The following is an 18,380-nucleotide window of genomic DNA, read 5'->3' as shown; positions in this document are numbered from 1 at the left end:
ACACGAATAGAATAATAAAACAATAAGATCAATGAAGGAATATTCAGCTAGTTGAACCGCTTGATTACACTTGATAACATTTCTAGCCCTCTAATATTGAATCCAGTAGCAGAACAGTCTCTGGCTGGACTGTTGTTGTTACCATTTTTCAAATTATATGGTGTAATCATGTATTTTAAAAGCACGTGATAAGTTTTACAGACTTCTCTCACTTTCACTGTTGTTGGATTTAAATGTCAATTAATATCAATATTTTGATAGCCTGGTGTCTGCAATAGTTATAATAGTTATTTGATTTGCATACACAAGGTTATCTGATTTGCATACATGGGTTTTTGCCTCTCTAATGGATTCACATACACTTTTTTGGGAACAGCCCCCTGCACCAGTGTTTCAAGATTTGCCTCTGTATGTCTGTATTCTAATGTAGTGATCATATTGATACATAGAACAAGATAGATGGTGCCACTTTCAAAGAATATTAAAGAAAGGAACTGACTCAAATTAAAAAGAAATTTTGTGGACGTTGAGCATTCTATAATTGATGGACTGGTGTGAATAGTTAATAAAGCACACTCCCTGGATTTTAGAGAGTTGTCTTAAATTATTGTCTATAGACCTGCTAACTTAGGTTTTGATTCAGCAAAGCACTTAAGCATGTGAATAGTCCCATTGACTTCATTTGGACTACTTGGTTCTTAGGTGCCTTCCTGAATTGGGGGCATAGAAATAGTCCTTTTTACAATCAACAAAAATAGTTCCATAAACATTATAATATAGTATTTTCTTTAGAGCATTTTAAAGAGAAAATGTTTTTGATCGGTACTGTTGCATTTAAGACTTTTATGAAATTAATTCAGTTTTTCTGCTACAGTAAAGAAGAGACTTTAGATACACTAAAATACAAACAAATTCTAATTTGACATACTTTGACAAGTGATTTTTTTATTATTATTCAGGATGAATCAATGAGACTTATATCAGAAGGTTGTCCAGCTCTTCTCTATTTAAATCTGTCATACACAGATATTACTAATGGGACACTAAGACTGTTATCAAGGTAAAAATATCTCCTCCTACATTTAGATTAGTACAAAACAAAAGTCGTATGTACTCTACGAAAATATAAGTTTTAGTTATCATTGCAAAAAAAATATAACTTTATCTGAGTATTTAACAGGTTTCCTTTTATTTTGTAAAGAACTGAAAAATGCCGTATATATTGTTCTTAGGATTTTTCTCTTTTGTTTGTTTTTAGTGTAGTAAAACATTTACACTGGGTTAGTTTATAGGTCTTGCTAAGTTTTACAGAAACTTGTGAGTTTGCTAGTCAAACAAAGTTCCTTTGGACAAGCAACACTGTTGCTCATTGTTGTGCAACTAGCTTGCAAGTTTGAGATGATTATGTAAATCTAGGGTGACCAGATGTCCTGTATTTAAAGGAACAGTCCCATATTTAAGCCCTCCTGCAGGTGTCCCGACTTTTTCTTTAAAACGGGCAAATTGTCCCATATTTTCTGTCTCCCCGGCATCCCCAGCAGGTCCTGCTGCTGACCAGATCCCTGCTCGCCAGCCGCCTGCTCACCAGCAGTGAGTGGGGGGGTCCAGTGGCTGACAATGGGGGTGGGTGTGCAAGGCTAGTGGCGGGGTGAAGATGCAGCGTGTGGGACCGGCCGTTCCCTGTGCTGGTGCATCAGCGCAGCCCCTGCTGTGTGCTGGCTCTCAGCCAGCAGGGCCCAGCTCTCCAGGGGCGGTTCCGGCGTGCTGGGGCGGCATTCCGTGGGGGGCGCTCTGCCGGTCGCCGGGAGGGCGGCAGGCAGCTCCGGCAGACCTCCCGCAGGCGTGCCGCTGGTCCCGCGGCTTTGGTGGAGCATCCGCAGGCACGTCTGCGGGAGGTCCACCGGAGCCGCGGGACCAGCGGACCCTCCGACCGCAGGCACGTCTGCGGGAGGTCCACCGGAGCCGCGGGACCGGCGACTGGCAGAGCGCCCCCCGCGGCGTGCCGCCATGCTTGGGGCGGCGAAATGGCTAGAGCCTCCCCTGCAGCTCCCCCCGTCCCATTTCCGGCCAGCACTGGCTGCGCATTGTGAGCTGTGGCGGCCAGTGTGTACGAACAGGCGCCAGGCAGTGGCCGGTTACATGTCGCCCAGTGATGAGCTGCCAAAATATTAACAACCGGTTCCCTCCTCCTCACCCCATGAGGGGTCATGCCCCCCCCGACTCCTGTCCCATCCAACCCCCTCATGTTCCTTGACAGCCCCCCCCCGCTACCCATGCCCTATCCACCCCCCTTCCCTGTCCCCTGACTGCCCCTTGCTACCCCATCCAACCCCTTCTCTCATTCCTGATGGCACCCCGGGACCCCTACCCCATCCAACCACCCCTTCTCTCTGTCCCCTGACTGTCCCTGGAATCCCTACCCCTGACTGCCCCCACCCCATCCAACCCCTGCTCCTTTCTGACTGCCTCCCCGACCCTTGCCCCTGTTCCCTGCCCTCTGACTGCTCCAACACTAGTCCACCACCCTCAACTCCCCTGCCCTCTTCCAACACCCCCTCCCTGCTCCCCTTACCTTGCTGCCTGGAGATGGGGGCCCAGCTGGGCTGGGGCTGGAGCTGAGCCGCGCCGCTGGGCCGGACCCGGACGCGGACCCCGGGGCAGCAGGAGCCGAGCCCCCGCCGCGCCGCCCAGACCCCGGGGCAGCAGGAGCCCAGCCCCCGCCCAGCCCCCGCCGCACCGCCAGGACCCTGGGGCGGCAGGAGCCCAGCCCCCGCCACGCCACCCGGACCCCGGGGCGGCAGGAGCCTAGCACCCGCCGCGCCGCCCGGACCCCGGGGCGGCAGGAGCCTAGCACCCGCCGCGCCGCCCCGACCCCGGGGCGGCAGGAGCCCAGCCCCCGCCGCGCCCCACCGCGCCACCCGGATCCCGGGGCGGCAGGAGCCCAGCCCCCGCCGCGCCGCCTGGACCCCGGGGCGGCAGGAGCCCAGCCCCCGCCGTGCTGCCCGGCCGGACCCAGACCCGGAGCAGGAGCCCAGCCGGACCTCCCCTCCCCCCCCGGCCCAGCTTACCTGCCTGCCTGCCTGTTCAGGCTTCCCGCGAACATCTGATTCGCGGGAAGCAGGGGCGGGGGAGGAGAAAGGGGCGGAGCAGGAGAGGAGGGGGAAGTGAGCTTGGGCCGGAGCTTTTGTTAAATTTAGCAGCCCTTATAGAACTGCTGGAACAACCGGTTCTAAAAGGGCTGCTAAATTTAACAACTGGATCGCGCGAACCGGTGCAAACTGGCTCAAGCTCACCACTGATGTCGCCTCTGCTGCCCACCCATCGGCTCTTTATGTGCTCCCCCTCTCAGTGTCCTCTCCCTCCTTTGCCCCTTCATCCCATCCCCTCAGCCCTACTGCTTCTCCATATCTCCCCTGTCAGGGCGCGTCCCACTCACAGCGCTGTGCGGAGAACCAGCCCCTGGTCAGAGTGCTCAGCTCACCAAGAGCCTGGGTGGAAGGCTCCTTCCTTCCCTCACTGCCTCTGGCTGGGCCGACGCCCTAGGAAAGGCCAAGATCCTTTGGCCTGGTGCGCTAGCTGGGAGGAGCCGAGCCCGGCATGTGCCAAAGCCCCGCACAGCGCTGGCATGGGGAAGCCTCTCTGCCCCTCAGCTAAGCTCTGGGGTGGTGGCAGGGGGAAGCGATTTCCAGCCGCTTTGCATCCCAACCCTGCAGGCTCCACAGCAGCCCCCCCCGGGCAGGTACTTAGCACCCTCTTCACCCGCCCACCTCCCCGGGTCCTGCCCCCAGGGAGCGCAGGGCTTCTCCGTCCCCTAGGCACCCTCCCCTGCTGAGCCACCTCTCTGGCCCGGTTTGCTGAAGCCCCTGAAGTCAGATTCCCTGGCACAATGCATCCTTAGAGCTTAACCCCTTCCAGCCTGCGCTGTAGCTGGGGGACAGGAGGCGGCTGGGTTATGTCAGTGGCCAGCAACAGCTTGGAGGTGTTAGCTGCCTTTCGACACTGTGTGGGCAGGAAGGGACAAGCTGCTTCCAGCCACTGGGGTGTAGGGGAGAAGAGATGAGCTCTGCAAAGATATGGGCCAGGTCATCCCTCCGCCCCCGCACTCCCACCCCATGACTAGAAGCAGCTCCCATCTCTCCCCTCCTGCACACTGCCAAAAGGCTGCTGCAGGCCACATTCTGGTGTGAACCCTGGCAGAAATCTGGGGAGGGGGGGCATGTGACCCTGTGTGCCCCCCTACGTGTTGCCTCGGGAAGATGCAGCGCCAGGTACCAGGAAAGGTGGGTCCATCCTGGGGGCCCAGCCAGGCATGGAGGGCAGAGAGCACCGGGCAGGGACAGTCAAGTCAGTCGGTCCCCCCCTCCCACCCCGTTTGAGAGAGGTGTACGGGAGTGTGTGTATGTGTGTGTCACTGCTCCCTGTGTGAACCCTAAAACCTTAAAGATAAGAAGGTAAATAAAAATAATTCAGCTACACAGTATTTCTTTTTAACAGGGGCTCAGTCAACTTGATGTTAATTTTAACATTTGTACTGCATCGTTCTGATGAATTTCTGTTAAACTTGCTTGAATATGAGTAATTTTACCAGGTATCCCACATTCAGCATGGGGAAATATGGTCACCCTATGTAGATCATTAATCAGAAAAGCAGCAATTTTCTGGATTATAAAGTACAATAAGCCTTTGCTTTCTTTGGATGGAGAGGAAAACTCACAAACAAAGGGCACATGAATGTGCAGTTTTGAGCTAAAGTATAAGGAATTGCCATCCCGATTTGTTCTTTGCATTCTAGTAACTGGTAAAGCTGCCGACAGCGTACGAAAGAGGAATTTGTCATTACGCCGCGTGGGGTCAGGTTTTTTTACCCATCTCAATGGCTTAGTGGTGGTGCATTGCAAGTAGAAGAGCAAAGTTTAAGCTTTTATCTTGGACTGTTACCTCCCTGGCCAAATATGAATGCGTTAGAAGCACACCTCCTGAAAAAGGGCACTCAGCCTTCATGAGGCATATCACTGGCCATTTTGGATGACTATGATGTTGACAGGTTCTGAAAGCAGCCCTGTCACTTCAGCAGGAAGGTTAATGGCTGTGATGTAAGGTCTTGGGTGTCTGGATTTAAAAGGGGGTGATTATCTGCTCTGAATATGTATGACTGACTCCCAGAGAGAAGAAGGAACTATAAGTGAGTTTCTTATACTGACTACCATTTCCTTTATAATTATCTATTCACCAAGGAGAGATTTTTTTTTTACAGATTTTTTGGCGGTAAAGTTTCAGATAACTCAGTAGCATTGTAGTCTAGTGTTGATAGTTATAATTTGGCAGAGGATGTTTAGATGTGTTCTGTATGCATATCTATTGAATGAGATGTATTCAGAATTGCTTGGATAGTGATTTTTTAAAAGTAGATAGGCAGTCAAGCAATGTTGTGATTATATGTCCTGCCTACTCTACCAAGTTCCTGTTTTGTCCCTTATTTCTTCAAAACGGTCAGTAAGGCTTGGCTTTGCTTGAAGCTATCCGTTTTGATTTTCTTTATGGCATAGTAGTGGGTTTAAAGAAGTTCAGAGGGAGATTTTTTTCAGTCTGTGACTTGAATCCAGCAAAGTGTGCAAATTTCCATTGAGCTCTTGAGCATACGCTGGGTCTTATTAGTCTACAACAGTCACGCAGGCACATGTAGAAATAAGGCACTTTGTCTGAGATGTGGCAAAACAATATGCAAAAAAACACAGAGAATTGTGTATTTAAAGCAGCCATATTTCTTGAATCAAATATTTCTTGGAGAACTACAAAAAAAAAAAAAGCAAATGCAAAGAATTCAACTATCCAGGTGAACTATGTTGTAATAGTTATAGATAAACATCCATTCCTATTGTGGGAGATGTGTGTTCATCCACCAAACTGGAGGGCTGGAGGACCTACTGTTGGGAAGGTCCAGTCCACTTATCAAAAGAAGCAGTAGAAGAAAGCTGAGTTATTCCAACGGAGTTGTCTCCTTCTTTGATGGTAGTTGTGCACTACTTCTTCCCCCTTGAGAAAACAAAATTTGACTTTTCACAGCAGCTCCACATATTCCTGGAGTGTGTTTTTCTCTGTTGTTTGCATAGTATATTTTTGACTTTTGGATTTGCCTGCAGTGGAATGATGTCTTGAGAATGTACCAATCCAGTGCCAGAGTCTAGTCTTGCTTCAGACAGCCTATCACCCTCCGTCTCTGCACCAGTTTTATTCTTTCTATCATCTATGGAAAAGCCAATGTTTTTTTTCTCCATATTGGCATAATTTTTGCCTTCGTCTAGTTTCAATTTCTTCATGTTTAAATTTGGAATGTTTTTTCTGGAATACCTGCCACTCTATGTTATCCCGGCTACCCAAGCTTCCTATTACCACCAAAAAATTAGAGCCAGCTGCTTCTGTTTATGTATGGGCAAGACCCACCCAGGAGTGGGTTAACCAGATTGGTGGATGTCTCCAATATGAGAAACAAAATGTACAAATAAGGTAAAATTTCCTCTTTGGTCGAGTCAATAAAATACTAGAGTTTCATTAATGGATTTCTCTTGCCTTGTTTACAGTGTTTTTTCCTAAAATGTGTGAAAAATGTCAGTAGCAAATTATAATTCTGAATGAAAACTGCCAAATGCAACACTTCTTTGCTGAAGACATATGGACGTAAAGCAATACTATAGTTCTTTCTGAGATTAACAGTATGAGGCTTTTGATAGCACTCAAATTTCAGTAGTGTTTCTAGGGATGCTCAAAAACTGGCAGCTCACGACAGATACTTCCTTTGTAGTTCTCTGAGACAATGTAGCTAACATAAACGCTTTTAGCTGTGGAAATATATGCATCTTGCAATTCTTCCCATACATCTTACTGCTCCATATCAAGTATCCATTATTGGAAAAACCATCAAAAGGAACTGTATTCTTAATGAGCTGGAAACTGGTTGGCCATTTCACATGTTCCTCTTCCACTCTTTCATTCTATCAGGAGAATTGAGCCTCTGAGTTACACAGTTGATTTAAGATATTGTGACAAGATGGAAGTCTGCTTTGTATTTCTCCTCCAATGAAGTTATGTTACAGACCTTGCAATATACATGAAGCCTGTCTATCCAGAATAACTATGGAGGATTATTCTGGCAAATTGTTTTAAAACGTCACTATGTTAAGATCTTGATGCCAAATGATAGACTCAAAGTCACAAAAGCCAAGATTTTAGGATCCATGTCAGATTCAGCTATAAAATAGGATCCAGCACACAGGCAACTGTAAATCCCTGCTCTAAGTTAAAGATCTGCGATTTAGTTTTGTATTACTGAGAAAGTTGTCACTTGAAAATGTCAGAAGAAAGCAGGAAACACACAGATCATAAAAATAGAGGGCAGAGAAAGAGTTACATAGCAATCTGTAAAGAAAGTTAGGGTGCCTACAAGAAGTGTTGAGCTGCTACCTGCTAGTAGAAGATATTTGTTCCCAGTCTTCAATACAATGGAGCAGAAGCTTTCTCTGTACCTGACTGAACTCATTCTGCCTTGGGCAACCAACACTATAGATGGATCGAAGCAAAACTGTCAGAAAACTTCAAAAACATTCTCTTATTGCAGTGTGTTTCATAGAGACTATGCCTAGAGGTGTATCCTCTGAAAAGCTGATCAACAATGCTGAGCATATCTACTCTACTTCCTGATGCAGATTACTCCAATATAATGGAGAAAGGCTTGTGCTTCTAGAAAGTAACTTGGCAGTACTTACATTTCTTTATTAAATATAGAAAGAAACATCTTCCATTTAAAAAGATCCCTGAATTTATTATCTATTGTCTCTGTTTGATTGTTTTATTTGCCTTTTTTTCTTAATATGAAATTTAATTTTAGCATGTATTTAATGTTTTTGAGCAATTTTTCCTGTTGCTTTCCAACTTCCTATCCCCCTTTTTCTGCCCAGTTTGATTTAACAGTATGTTTTCTCAGTATACTCTCAAGGCATAAAGTGAATTCCCACAACAATGCTGTGAACCGCTCCTTAAGTAATCACTTCCAGAGTGGGTATTCCTGCCTCTCTTCAAAATGCCTAGTTTTTGCTGACTTGCATAACTAGCCTGAGCATATCCCTAAATCTAAATCTCTTACAGAGCAGTATGCCCTAATCCTAATTATATGTTTTGATTTTTTCTGTAAGCTTTCATTTCTGGTAATTATGATATTGCAATACTTGTTTATTTCAGTTAGAAATTTAGTTCAGTATAATTTAGAATCTTCGATATATTATATGCCTAAATTTGCATAATAAAAACTTGAATAGATTTAGAGAGTACATATTCATACAATACACTTACAATTTTCCATGTACATAGTTTCCCACTGTTCTTTTATCTAATATTTGGTGTAAATAATCAAGTATTTTCTAAAAATAATTGATTTAAACTTCATTTAGAGAAAACTGAATTCTTTGATATGTGTATGCATTAGTTTTGTATCTCTTTCCACTTTAAATTTGTTTTAATAGCATGCTTTTAAAATGTTAATGGAAACAATTACATGACCACAGAAGGTTTAACAGTATGTTTAATCCCTGTATGCTTTTATCATCCTTTGATAGAGTTCTGGTTTTCATTTCCAACAGACACAGCTTGTAAAATCAATGGCAAAGTAAATCCTGTAACCTTGCCCTCAAAGGTCTATTGGCTTCCAAAATATACACATTCATTCCCAACTTATTACAAAAATGTGTGCTTTTGCAATTAAGTAAATTATCTGTAAATTAATGTTTATTTGACTATAGTTAAGGATGATATGATATACTGTACCATAGTACTGTTTCCAAACAAGTTACAATACTTGAAACAAGGAAAACTAAATTATTTTAAATTTCAACAAGGAAAGAATCTCAGTTAAAATCTAGCATCCCTTTTTTACAGAATTTTTAGAAAGATGTTAGCTATGGAATGTGATTGCATCTATGTTCTGTAGCCTACTGTTGTAGTAACTGTTTTTTCTCCCTCTTTTGTAAAGGAGCTTCTCCAATTTACAATATCTGAGTTTAGCTTACTGCAGAAAATTCACAGACAAAGGTTTACAGTACCTGGGATCTGGGAAAGGATGTCACAAGCTCATCTATTTAGACCTTTCAGGTTGCATTCAGGTTTGCATTTCATTTCTCTTTCATGCTGTGAGGAAAGGAATCCTTTCGATGACTGGCTGCATCCAGCACTCATGGTATACTAAAGTAGTACAAGCACTGCAGCAAACTTTTCAGAGGTTTTAAATTACATGACCACAGCTGCTTACATTTTTACTGAGGACTAGCACTATAGGCTTTGGCTCATGTCCAGCATAGTGTCATGTCTATAAACAAAAAGTACTTAATTGCATAATAAAAACAAGCATTATTTTACGCAGACTTAAAATAGACTAATTTTGTGTTGTGTTACTATGTATACAATGTGAAATTTAAAATCCAGAGCCTTGAAAATACAGTTTATACCAAGATATCAACAAACAAAAATCTTTATGGGAGAGCTTGCACCACATTTCCTGAAAAGGAAATCAATCTACCCGTGAGCTTTCTAATACTACTACAAAGTAAGTTTCAATTGAAAACTAAAATAATGTGTAATTCTGCAATCTAAAATTAGCTAATAACTTGGGGAGTTTATTTTATTTTCCTACTAAAATTTTTAGTACTAAGTGCTGAGTATTTCCAAGACTTTCAGATATATGCTATATCCTGATATATCTTTTCTTAAAGCACTGTAAAATGCTAGACTATGGAGCAGTAATATACCACCAATATTTTAACAAATATACCGCCTCCACATGAATTGTCCCCTATGTGATATGTTTGCCTCCTCTTTCCTTCATGGCTTGATATTTTAGTAGAACCATTCTATCTATCCATCTGCATACTTAAATTGCCGTCATCACTGTATCATCTAAGAAATAATGTGCTTGTGAATCAGGGGATTATTATCCCCATTTTACAAATGGAGAACTAAGGGACAGAAAGTAACTTGTCCAAGGTTACACAGGATGCTTGTGCCAGGAATTGAACCCACATCTTCCAGTCTACTGCCATAACAACCTGACTGTCTGTTCTCTCATTAGGCATAGCTTTAAGGCAAGATAGTAATATCAAAGGAGTTATAGGCTCGGAAAAAGTAATTAAAAAGGTAGGTATGGAGATGATATACCTGAAAGCAGTAGGCATTATTTTAAAAAGTTAGATTTAGAAAATGTAAAATTCTTACATTGAATCAGAATTAATACCAATATCAAAATATTGCTATAGATTGTATTTATCAGATTGAAACTTTTAATGTGCCAAAGACCATAGACCCTGATCCAGCAATGCATTTTAAATTTCCATGTGCTGCTCTTGCCCTCAGGCACACACCCCCCAGCTCCCGTTGGCCTCATTTCCCAGCCAATGGGAGTGCAGAGCCGGTGCTCAGGGCAGGGGCAGTGTGCGGATCCTCTTGGCCCCCCCTGCCTAGGAACTGGACCTGCTGCCCGCTTCCGGGGTGCAGTGCGGTGCCAGGACAGGTAGGGACTAGCCTGCCTTCGACCTGCAGCACTGCTGACTGGACTTTTAATGGCCTGGTCGGCGGTGCTGACTGGAGCCACCAGGGTCCATTTTCGACCGGGTGTTCTGGTAGAAAACCGGACGCCTGGCAACCCTAATCAAAAGCACTATGAAAACTTGGAAAGCACTTTCTGAAGAACTAATTAACTCATTTCTTCTTGGGAATACCACAACTAGGGATAATTCCAGGATTACTTTAAAAAGAATGGTGTACATTTTGTATTTCTGCACCTATGTATTCCCTTCTCTGAAAGCATCTACTCACCTTAACTTCATCCAGATTAACACCAAAAGTAATAATTTAATAATTCCAGATTTTATCTATGCTCAGGGTGCCTATAGAAACTATTTATTGGCTTGCCTCCACCTTCCTTAACATTTTAGGGAAAACTGTGAACTCAGTATCTTTAGAACTGCAGGGCAGTCTAAACAACAGGTTTGAAATGCATAGGTTCCAAATCTGAAGGGATAAATTCCTCTCACTCACAACTGTTATCTGATTATGGGATAAGAGATGGAGCAGAAGTTTACTTTTAGGGACATTTGAATTGAATCTGTGGACTGCGCTTTGGTATACTTTGTACTTGCGAACTGTGGTGGTGTTGGTGAATCCCTGAAAGTGGAATCCTGGAGAAGGATAGGAGGAGGTGGAAGACCTGCTTTTCTCTCCCACCCCTAGGGTAGCTGGAAAGTCATATTACTATAAGGATTTGGGGTTTTTTTGTTTAAGAAAACAGGAGTGCTAACTACCTTCCCTATGTGAGCATGTACGAGTATGGCATGTTCTCTCTTTCTTCTCCTCATTTGGAGGCGTAAATAGGCCTTCTCATTTGCAGTGTAAAATGGGCCTCCTGAGGTTGGTGTGAGGTAGTCCTGCTATATGTGGCATCAACCCAAATGTGTATTATGTTTAACCTGAGAAGAGATCTTTCTGATACAGCCCTAAATGAAGACATAACGGATTAGACATATTGGAAATTGTGGTTTGTTTTTAGGAAAAACTGCAAGTGGATTGCTGTTATACTATAAGAAAATTTGGTGAGGGGATAGTATAATTCTATATAAAGCCTGCTTTCTTAGAAAAAATGTGAAGGTTGTGGCTATAGACCTCAGATATATAAAATATAAAATATAATTGATGTTCTTTAGAGAAAAATCTTGTCACTCAACTGAATAATTGAATAAAAGGAATGAAGTATACAAACCAACTATTCCATAGAATAAGCTTTCTTTCATTTTCAAAGTTCAAAAAGAGAGACAGTTGGGAAAGAAGCCGGAATAATATCTGCAAGTAAGGCAAATAATAGAACAGATTGTCACTAATTAATGAACTGACAGTCCCAACCAAACTTTGTTAATGGTATATGTTGCTACATTGACAAAGATAACAATCTGTAGCTTTCTCCTTATATCAGCTAATGTCCACCAAGCAAATTAAGGGAAGCGTGGAGTAAAGAGTAAAACTGCCTTGCTAACAGCTCAGTGGTTTGAGCATTGGCCTGCTAAACCCAGGGTTGTGAGTTCAATCCTTGAGGAGGCCACTTAGGGATCTGGGGCAAAAATTGGTCCTGCTAGTGAAGGCAGGGGGCTGGACTCGATGACCTTTCGAGGTCCCTTCCAGTTCTAGGAGATTGGTAGATCTCCAATTATTACTTTACTTTTAAACTGTCGAACAAGTTGTGCAGAACACCAATAGATCTACCTCTGACCTAAAAGTTAAACTCATTCATTACAAAATGGCATGTACAGCATACTGGATACCTGTTAGAATGAAAAAGCAGCAGTACTGTAAATGAAAAAAAAATAGAGAAGAGAATGGAACTCTGTTGTACAAGATACGGAAATACCCTATAGCAAATTATTTTGGGGAGGGAATAATAAGTAGACTATGTATTGTTTCTGAATAGCTATCCAAAATAATACAAAAATCTTTGTCAGAGGATCTTAACACTTTCATAAAAATCACAGGGCAAATTCTTGCTACAATACAGTACATTTGTTGCTTAAGAAAAGGGAGAGCCAACAGAAAGCATCCTCAATGGCTGCTAGCCTATAAAACATTTGGGGGCCTCCTGGCTATGCAGTTGTGGATTATACACCCATTCCTTAGGGATACGTGCCCTTGGCAGTGTATTGTAATGCTGGTTTAGGCACTGTGTGATTGACCAAAACTACTCCTGTTCCACACGCAAAATTACATGTTCCATGTAGGCCAGTTGTCGTATATAAAATCATGGAAAAAGCTGTCAGAAAACTCACTGAGTCTCAGAGCAACACTGGATGCGTGTCTTCCCTGGCTGACTGATGATCAGTCACCCTGGGATAGTTTTGGCACAGTCCAAAGACTTCCATGTGGCCGACAGCTGTATTTTGGAGCTTAGACAGCAAGAAATGAGGAGTCCATGAAGCTAAAGATTTCTTCTCCCTGCTGCTGCCACAGACCAACTGGTGTTTTTTTGGTGGGAAGATGTTTCACTATCAGGCTCAGTATTGCAGAAATGGCAATGCACAAAAGAATTGAAGGTCATTAATTGTCATATTAGATTGATTTACCTAGCCAACTCAGAAAAAGTATTTTCAGTTAAATAAGAGGCAAGAAGATTTTCAAGAAATTTGAGACCAGATTTTCTCCTGTGCCAAGATCTTGTCAGCATGTGGGGGAAAGAAGGTGGCATGTCAAGGAATAACTCACTGATTCTCAAACTGCAACTACCTTATCCACAGTGAAAGTTAAAACAGCCTAGGGGTTGTTTTAACTTATAGTGGTTGGCTGTAGTTCCTAAGAGATCATATGCCAGCTGAGAATTGGTCAACATCACTCTTTCCTTCCCTAGCATGCTGTGCTGTACACTGAGGTGGGGGTGAGCGTGTTGGCTTAGGAGTTGGCTGCACCAGTTTTATGACCTCTATGACTTCCCCCTCTACTACCCCCACCATTTCCACAAGGGAATTCTCAGCATGGCAGCTGCAGCTAAGAAATGCAGTATTAAGTTCCAGTTACAGGCTCTTGAAGAATCTCAAACATAAGGGGGGTCTATTAAAGACATTGAAATTCAAAATAAATTGACTATGCTGTGGTTTTGTGATTCATTATACATTTCCCACACATAGTGTTCTGTCTCTTAAGAGTGACCACCAGATGTTGGTTCTTCTGTAATAAAAAGTACCTTTTCAATATGTAGTTGGCAGATACTGTCCAAAAATAAGATTTTTCTGATATATTTATTTATGAGAATAAGGCAAAAGGTGTAAATATGTATGATATTGCAGCAGGCCCTAAATGAGGACTAACTAAATTATTCTAATCTCCTTTTAAAGCCAGTTTTCACAGCTGAATTTCCTCAGCTTTATGCCTTAGAGCCGTTATTCCACAGTTAAAAAAATACTTTGTCAGAGTTCCCTACCCTCCTCCCCCCCCCACCCAAAAAAAAAGTTCTGGACAGTGATCTTATTGGCTGGCTCAGTATAATTGTTTTTGGCTTTATATTGAGTAATAAACTCAGCTGCTGCTATTTGTGGTATCAGCTTGCCCTTGTTCAGAAAACAATGTTTTTCCAGAGAAAGAGATTAAAAGTCTTTTCAGTAATCGTCTAATTTAGTGAAAAGTTTATTGAACTCTAGAAACTTGTGGGCTACACCCATGCTGCTCTGACCCATCTGCACAGCTAAATTTGAATGCTCCTGACTACTATATCTAATTTCTGCATCCCTTTTTGTGTCTCTTTACCGTTAGTGTCCAATTCTCAGTTCAGCACTTTCTCCACTCCTCCATACCCTGTTCTGAATCACAGTCCCTTCCCAGCTGCTGCACATCCCTGGTTGCTACAACCCTCTCCACTTGCTGTTTTCATCAGTACTATATGAGTTTCCAGTCTTTACGTCCATCATCTGTAGCCTCTCTTCATTCTTAATGGAGACTGTTTGTCAGCATACCACTTTTCCAGCTCCTCCCCAAACCAGCCTTTGCTGCCCTTACCAAACCTTCATTGCCCAGCTGAATTTCTGACTTCTCTGCAAAAGGTTCACCTCTCCTAATGTCCTCTTTCCCCCTTCCCACCAGTGATGGATGAAGGCAGAGACCAGCCCTTTCCTTCACTGCTCATATCTTCCATGCAGGTGGAAGTTCTTTGTTGAAGGGCAGTAACTGGGGAAAATTCCATCTCTCTTTTAATGTGGGGGTGTCAGCTGATCTGGCTGAAGGCAGTCTAGCCTAATAGTCAGAGCGGGCATCAGGAATTGACAAGTAGGGTCAGAGCTGGAATCGGTAGTCAGAAGCTGAAGCTAAGGAGGGATTCAAAGTAAGGGCAGGACAGAGGCAAGTCTGGGGGCAGGACAGAGGCAAGTCTGGGAGCAAGGCAAGGGCAGCTGGAACAAGGTAGCACAGAAATAGGCACAGAGGTGGATGTTAGCATTGAGCAGCCAGCGAACTGCTGCTGGCCCCCACAGCCACAAATCAAAGCTGTGAATGACAGCCTTCTGTTGCTTGGGCCATCCCCTGGAGTTGAGTGGCAGGGTGTCCGGAGGGGGGCCCCCTCCCCCCGGCGCTCTTGGGTGTCTGAGTGAGGAGGATATGGAACTTGGCGAGGAGGGCAGGCAGTTACACAATGGCTGCAGCGGTGGTCTATAGTCTAGTTGCCTTTCCTGCAGCTCCACCAGATGCCTCATCATGTCCATTTGCTCCCCCATTAGCCTCAGCATCTCCTTCTGTGTGTTCCGATCACGCTCACTGTATGCTTTCCTGGCCTCTGCCACTGAATGCCTCCGTGCATTCAGCTGTGCCCTATCAGTGCGGGAGGACTGCATGAACTCGGAAAACATGTCATCGCGAGTGCGTTTTTTTCGCCTTCTAATCTGTGATAACCTCAGGGATGGGAGTTGCTGTGGGGAGCATAGAAGCATTTGCAGCTGCGGGGGGTGGGAGGGACAGTAGACTTTAAAGATGATACATTTCTGAGAACAAAATGGAGACTCTTTCACAGTGAATCAAGCAATTCACAGCAGGCAGCACATGTGTTTTAGGTACAAGATCGCATTTTGCCTTTTATACTGAGCGCCTGCTGGTATGGTGACATATCACACACGGCTGGGCAACAGAATTTGGTTTCCAGGCAGCCATGGTAAGCCAAAGGGTACGTGCAGTTGGCATCTTCCACGTTCATAACATGTGGGAATGGTTTCAAACTGCAGCACCCTCCTTTCCCATAGCAACCAATGCCAGTTGTGTTTGCCATTTAAAAGGAGGGGCTGCAATTTTGGGGTGGATGTGCAGCACACCCTTACCCCCCTGCATGGTTATTCTCCAGGATGATCCCTTTTAGCCAAGAGCAAACAGCCCAACATGCCTGGGGTCTAATATGTCGGGGATCAGCAAACAGAGGGGATTGCTGTTCCCTTACAAAACTTCCCTTATTTCAGCCAGGTGACCATGAATGATATGACTCTCCTGAGGCTGACACAGAAAGATAAAGACTGAATGTTGCATGAATGCAACCAAAACCCAGGACCATTCGCTGCCAGGCTTTGTGCTGCAAATGATTCCAGACCACTTGCTATTGGCTTGGCATGGTAAAGTGTCCTACCATGGAGGACGAAATAAGGCAGCCCTCCCCAGAAACCTTCTGCAAATGCTTTCAAAGTACCTCCAGGAGAGCTTCATGAAGATGTCCCTGGAGGATTCCTGCTCCATCCCCAGACACGTTAATAGACTTTTCCATTAGCTGTCCTGGCTGCGAATGCATCCCAATTGTTCAGGGTAAATCAAACATTAAACACAATTGCTTTTAACCCCTGTAGTGTCATTACAAATGTACACTCACCAGGGGTTCCTTCTCCGCCTTCAGGTTCTGGGAACAATAGGCCCTGGGAGGGTATTGGCTCCAGAGTGAGGAAAAGGTCCTGACTGCCGGGGAAAATGGATTTCCCGCTTGTCTGCTGAGCATTCTCCTCCTCCTCCTCCTCTTCCTCATCCACAGAATCCTCATCCGTGTTGCGTGAGGCTGCCACCTTGTAGGTGTCCACGGAGAGTGTTGGTAGGGTCCTCCTCTAGAATGGCATGCAGCTCATCATAGAAGTGGGATGTCTGGGGCTCTGACCTGGAGCGACCATTTGCCTCCTTTGTCTTTGGGTAGGTTTGCCTGAGCTTCTTAATTTTCACGCGGCACTGCTGTGCATCCCTGGTGTAACCTCTGTTCACCATGCCCTGTGCGATTTTGGCATATATATTAGCATTTCTTCTGCTAGACTGGAGTTCTGCCTGCACAGATTCTTCTCCCCATACACCAATCAGATCCAGTGTCTCCTGTTCGCTCCATGCTGAAGCTCATTTGAGACTGCATGGTCACCTGTTCTGCTGAGCTCGCCACGCTGACCAAACAGGAAATGAAAGTCAAAAGTTCCCGGTGCTTTTTCTGTGTACCTGGCTAGTGCATCCGAGTTGAAAGTGCTGTCCAGAGCGGTCACACTGGAGCACTTTGGGATAGCTCCTGGAGGCCAATACCATCGAATTGCACAGCGCTGCGTCTACACTACCCCATATTCAACCCAGCAAGGTCGACTTTAGCGCTACTCCCCTCGTCGGGAAGGAGTACAGCAGTCGATTTTAAGAGCCCTTTAGGTCGGTGGAACGGGGTTGGTTGTGTAGATGCATTCATTATAAAATCGACCTAATGCGGCTAAATTCAACCTAACTTCATAGTGTAGACCAGGCCTCAGAAAGCAAAATACTTTAGGCAATCACCCAGACTCTTCATTGCCCTTATGGAATCGTGAGTGAGAGGGTGATCACAGGTTTTTCTTTGCTGTGTAGATGTACCCATGGAAGGCATGATTTATTCATTATAAACTTTACCTTTATAGAATCTCATCAGGCTGAAAAACCAGCATAATTGGAAATTACATGGACTAATAAAGTACGGTTCAATTCCCTGCTCCACCACTGACTTCCTGTGTGATTTTGGGCAAGTCACTTAGCCTCTCCATGCCGGAGTTCCCCTTGTGTGAAAATGGTGATAATAGCATTGCCCTGCCTCACGGGTGTTGTGCAGATTAATATATTAAGAAGAATGTGAAGCACTTTGAGATCTACTGATGTAAAAGCACTATATAAGACCTAGGTATTATTATCATCACTACTACAAATTCTTTTGAAGTTCTCTAATTTATAATGTTAGATGAATCAGTTCTCAGAAGACAGCACTTAAATTCAGAAGAAACTGAAAACATGTTTATTATGTTTTATGTTGTACAAAAATATTTATCAGTATTTTAAAAATGGGCTTGAGCCATAAAATTCTGATCTGGATTCCAAGCATCCCAGGGCTTGGGTTAAGTCCATTGTAGAGATAAGAAAAGACTGTAAAATTCATACTAGGATTTAGATTTTGAAATACTCCCTCCTCTGAAGTGCTAGATGAACCACTATTTAGTTCTTTAAAGTGCCAAGTCAAACATCTCAAGCCTCTACAATTATAAGTAATGTGTTACACTAATACTATATACAGGTTCTTTACTTGTTTAATAGTTTGAATTGATACATTTTATGGTTCACTCACTATGGAGGTACAAGCAATTCTGCAATACTGGAACATACCTCTGGCTCTTACCGTACTGTTCTTCGAGTGCTTGCACATGTCCATTCCAATATAGGTTTGTGCATGCCCCAAGCACAGTCGTTGGAATTTTCTACTCTAATGGTATCTGTCAGGTCGGCTCCAGTGCTGTATGGTGCCATGCATTCATAACACTGGTATAAAGGGCCCTGCTCACCCCGTTCCCCTTCATTTCCTTCTTACT

At 44.1% G+C, this 18,380-nt stretch overlaps 2 protein-coding genes across 7 annotated transcripts in view; one reads left to right on the top strand and one right to left on the bottom strand.

Moving 5' to 3' along the window:
- FBXL13 (F-box and leucine rich repeat protein 13) overlaps positions 1-18,380 on the top strand; it is a 164,644-nt gene that overhangs the window by 97,042 nt on the left and 49,222 nt on the right. For all 4 annotated transcript variants that reach the window (XM_045029732.1, XM_045029741.1, XM_045029724.1 and 1 more), the window contains exons 11-12: positions 960-1,060; positions 9,020-9,149. In XM_045029732.1, coding sequence (XP_044885667.1) covers positions 960-1,060; positions 9,020-9,149 — 231 coding nt within the window. The remainder of the gene's footprint in view (positions 1-959; positions 1,061-9,019; positions 9,150-18,380) is intronic.
- The window catches only part of LRRC17 (leucine rich repeat containing 17), a 67,745-nt gene that overhangs the window by 20,919 nt on the left and 28,446 nt on the right, over positions 1-18,380 (bottom strand). Inside the window, exon 1 of one of the 3 annotated variants that reach the window (XM_045029763.1) lies at positions 9,090-9,295. The exons of the other annotated variants lie outside the window; for them this stretch is intronic. The gene's annotated coding sequence lies outside the window, so the exon portion shown is untranslated. Of the gene's footprint in view, positions 1-9,089; positions 9,296-18,380 lie in introns of those variants that run through there. 3 annotated transcript variants of the gene reach the window in all.

This window comes from Mauremys mutica, chromosome 1, assembly GCF_020497125.1.
Source record: "Mauremys mutica isolate MM-2020 ecotype Southern chromosome 1, ASM2049712v1, whole genome shotgun sequence".
Taxonomy (NCBI): Eukaryota; Metazoa; Chordata; order Testudines; family Geoemydidae; genus Mauremys; species Mauremys mutica.
Note: the sequence above shows the minus strand (reverse complement) of the source record. Positions and strands in the feature narration are given on the sequence as shown.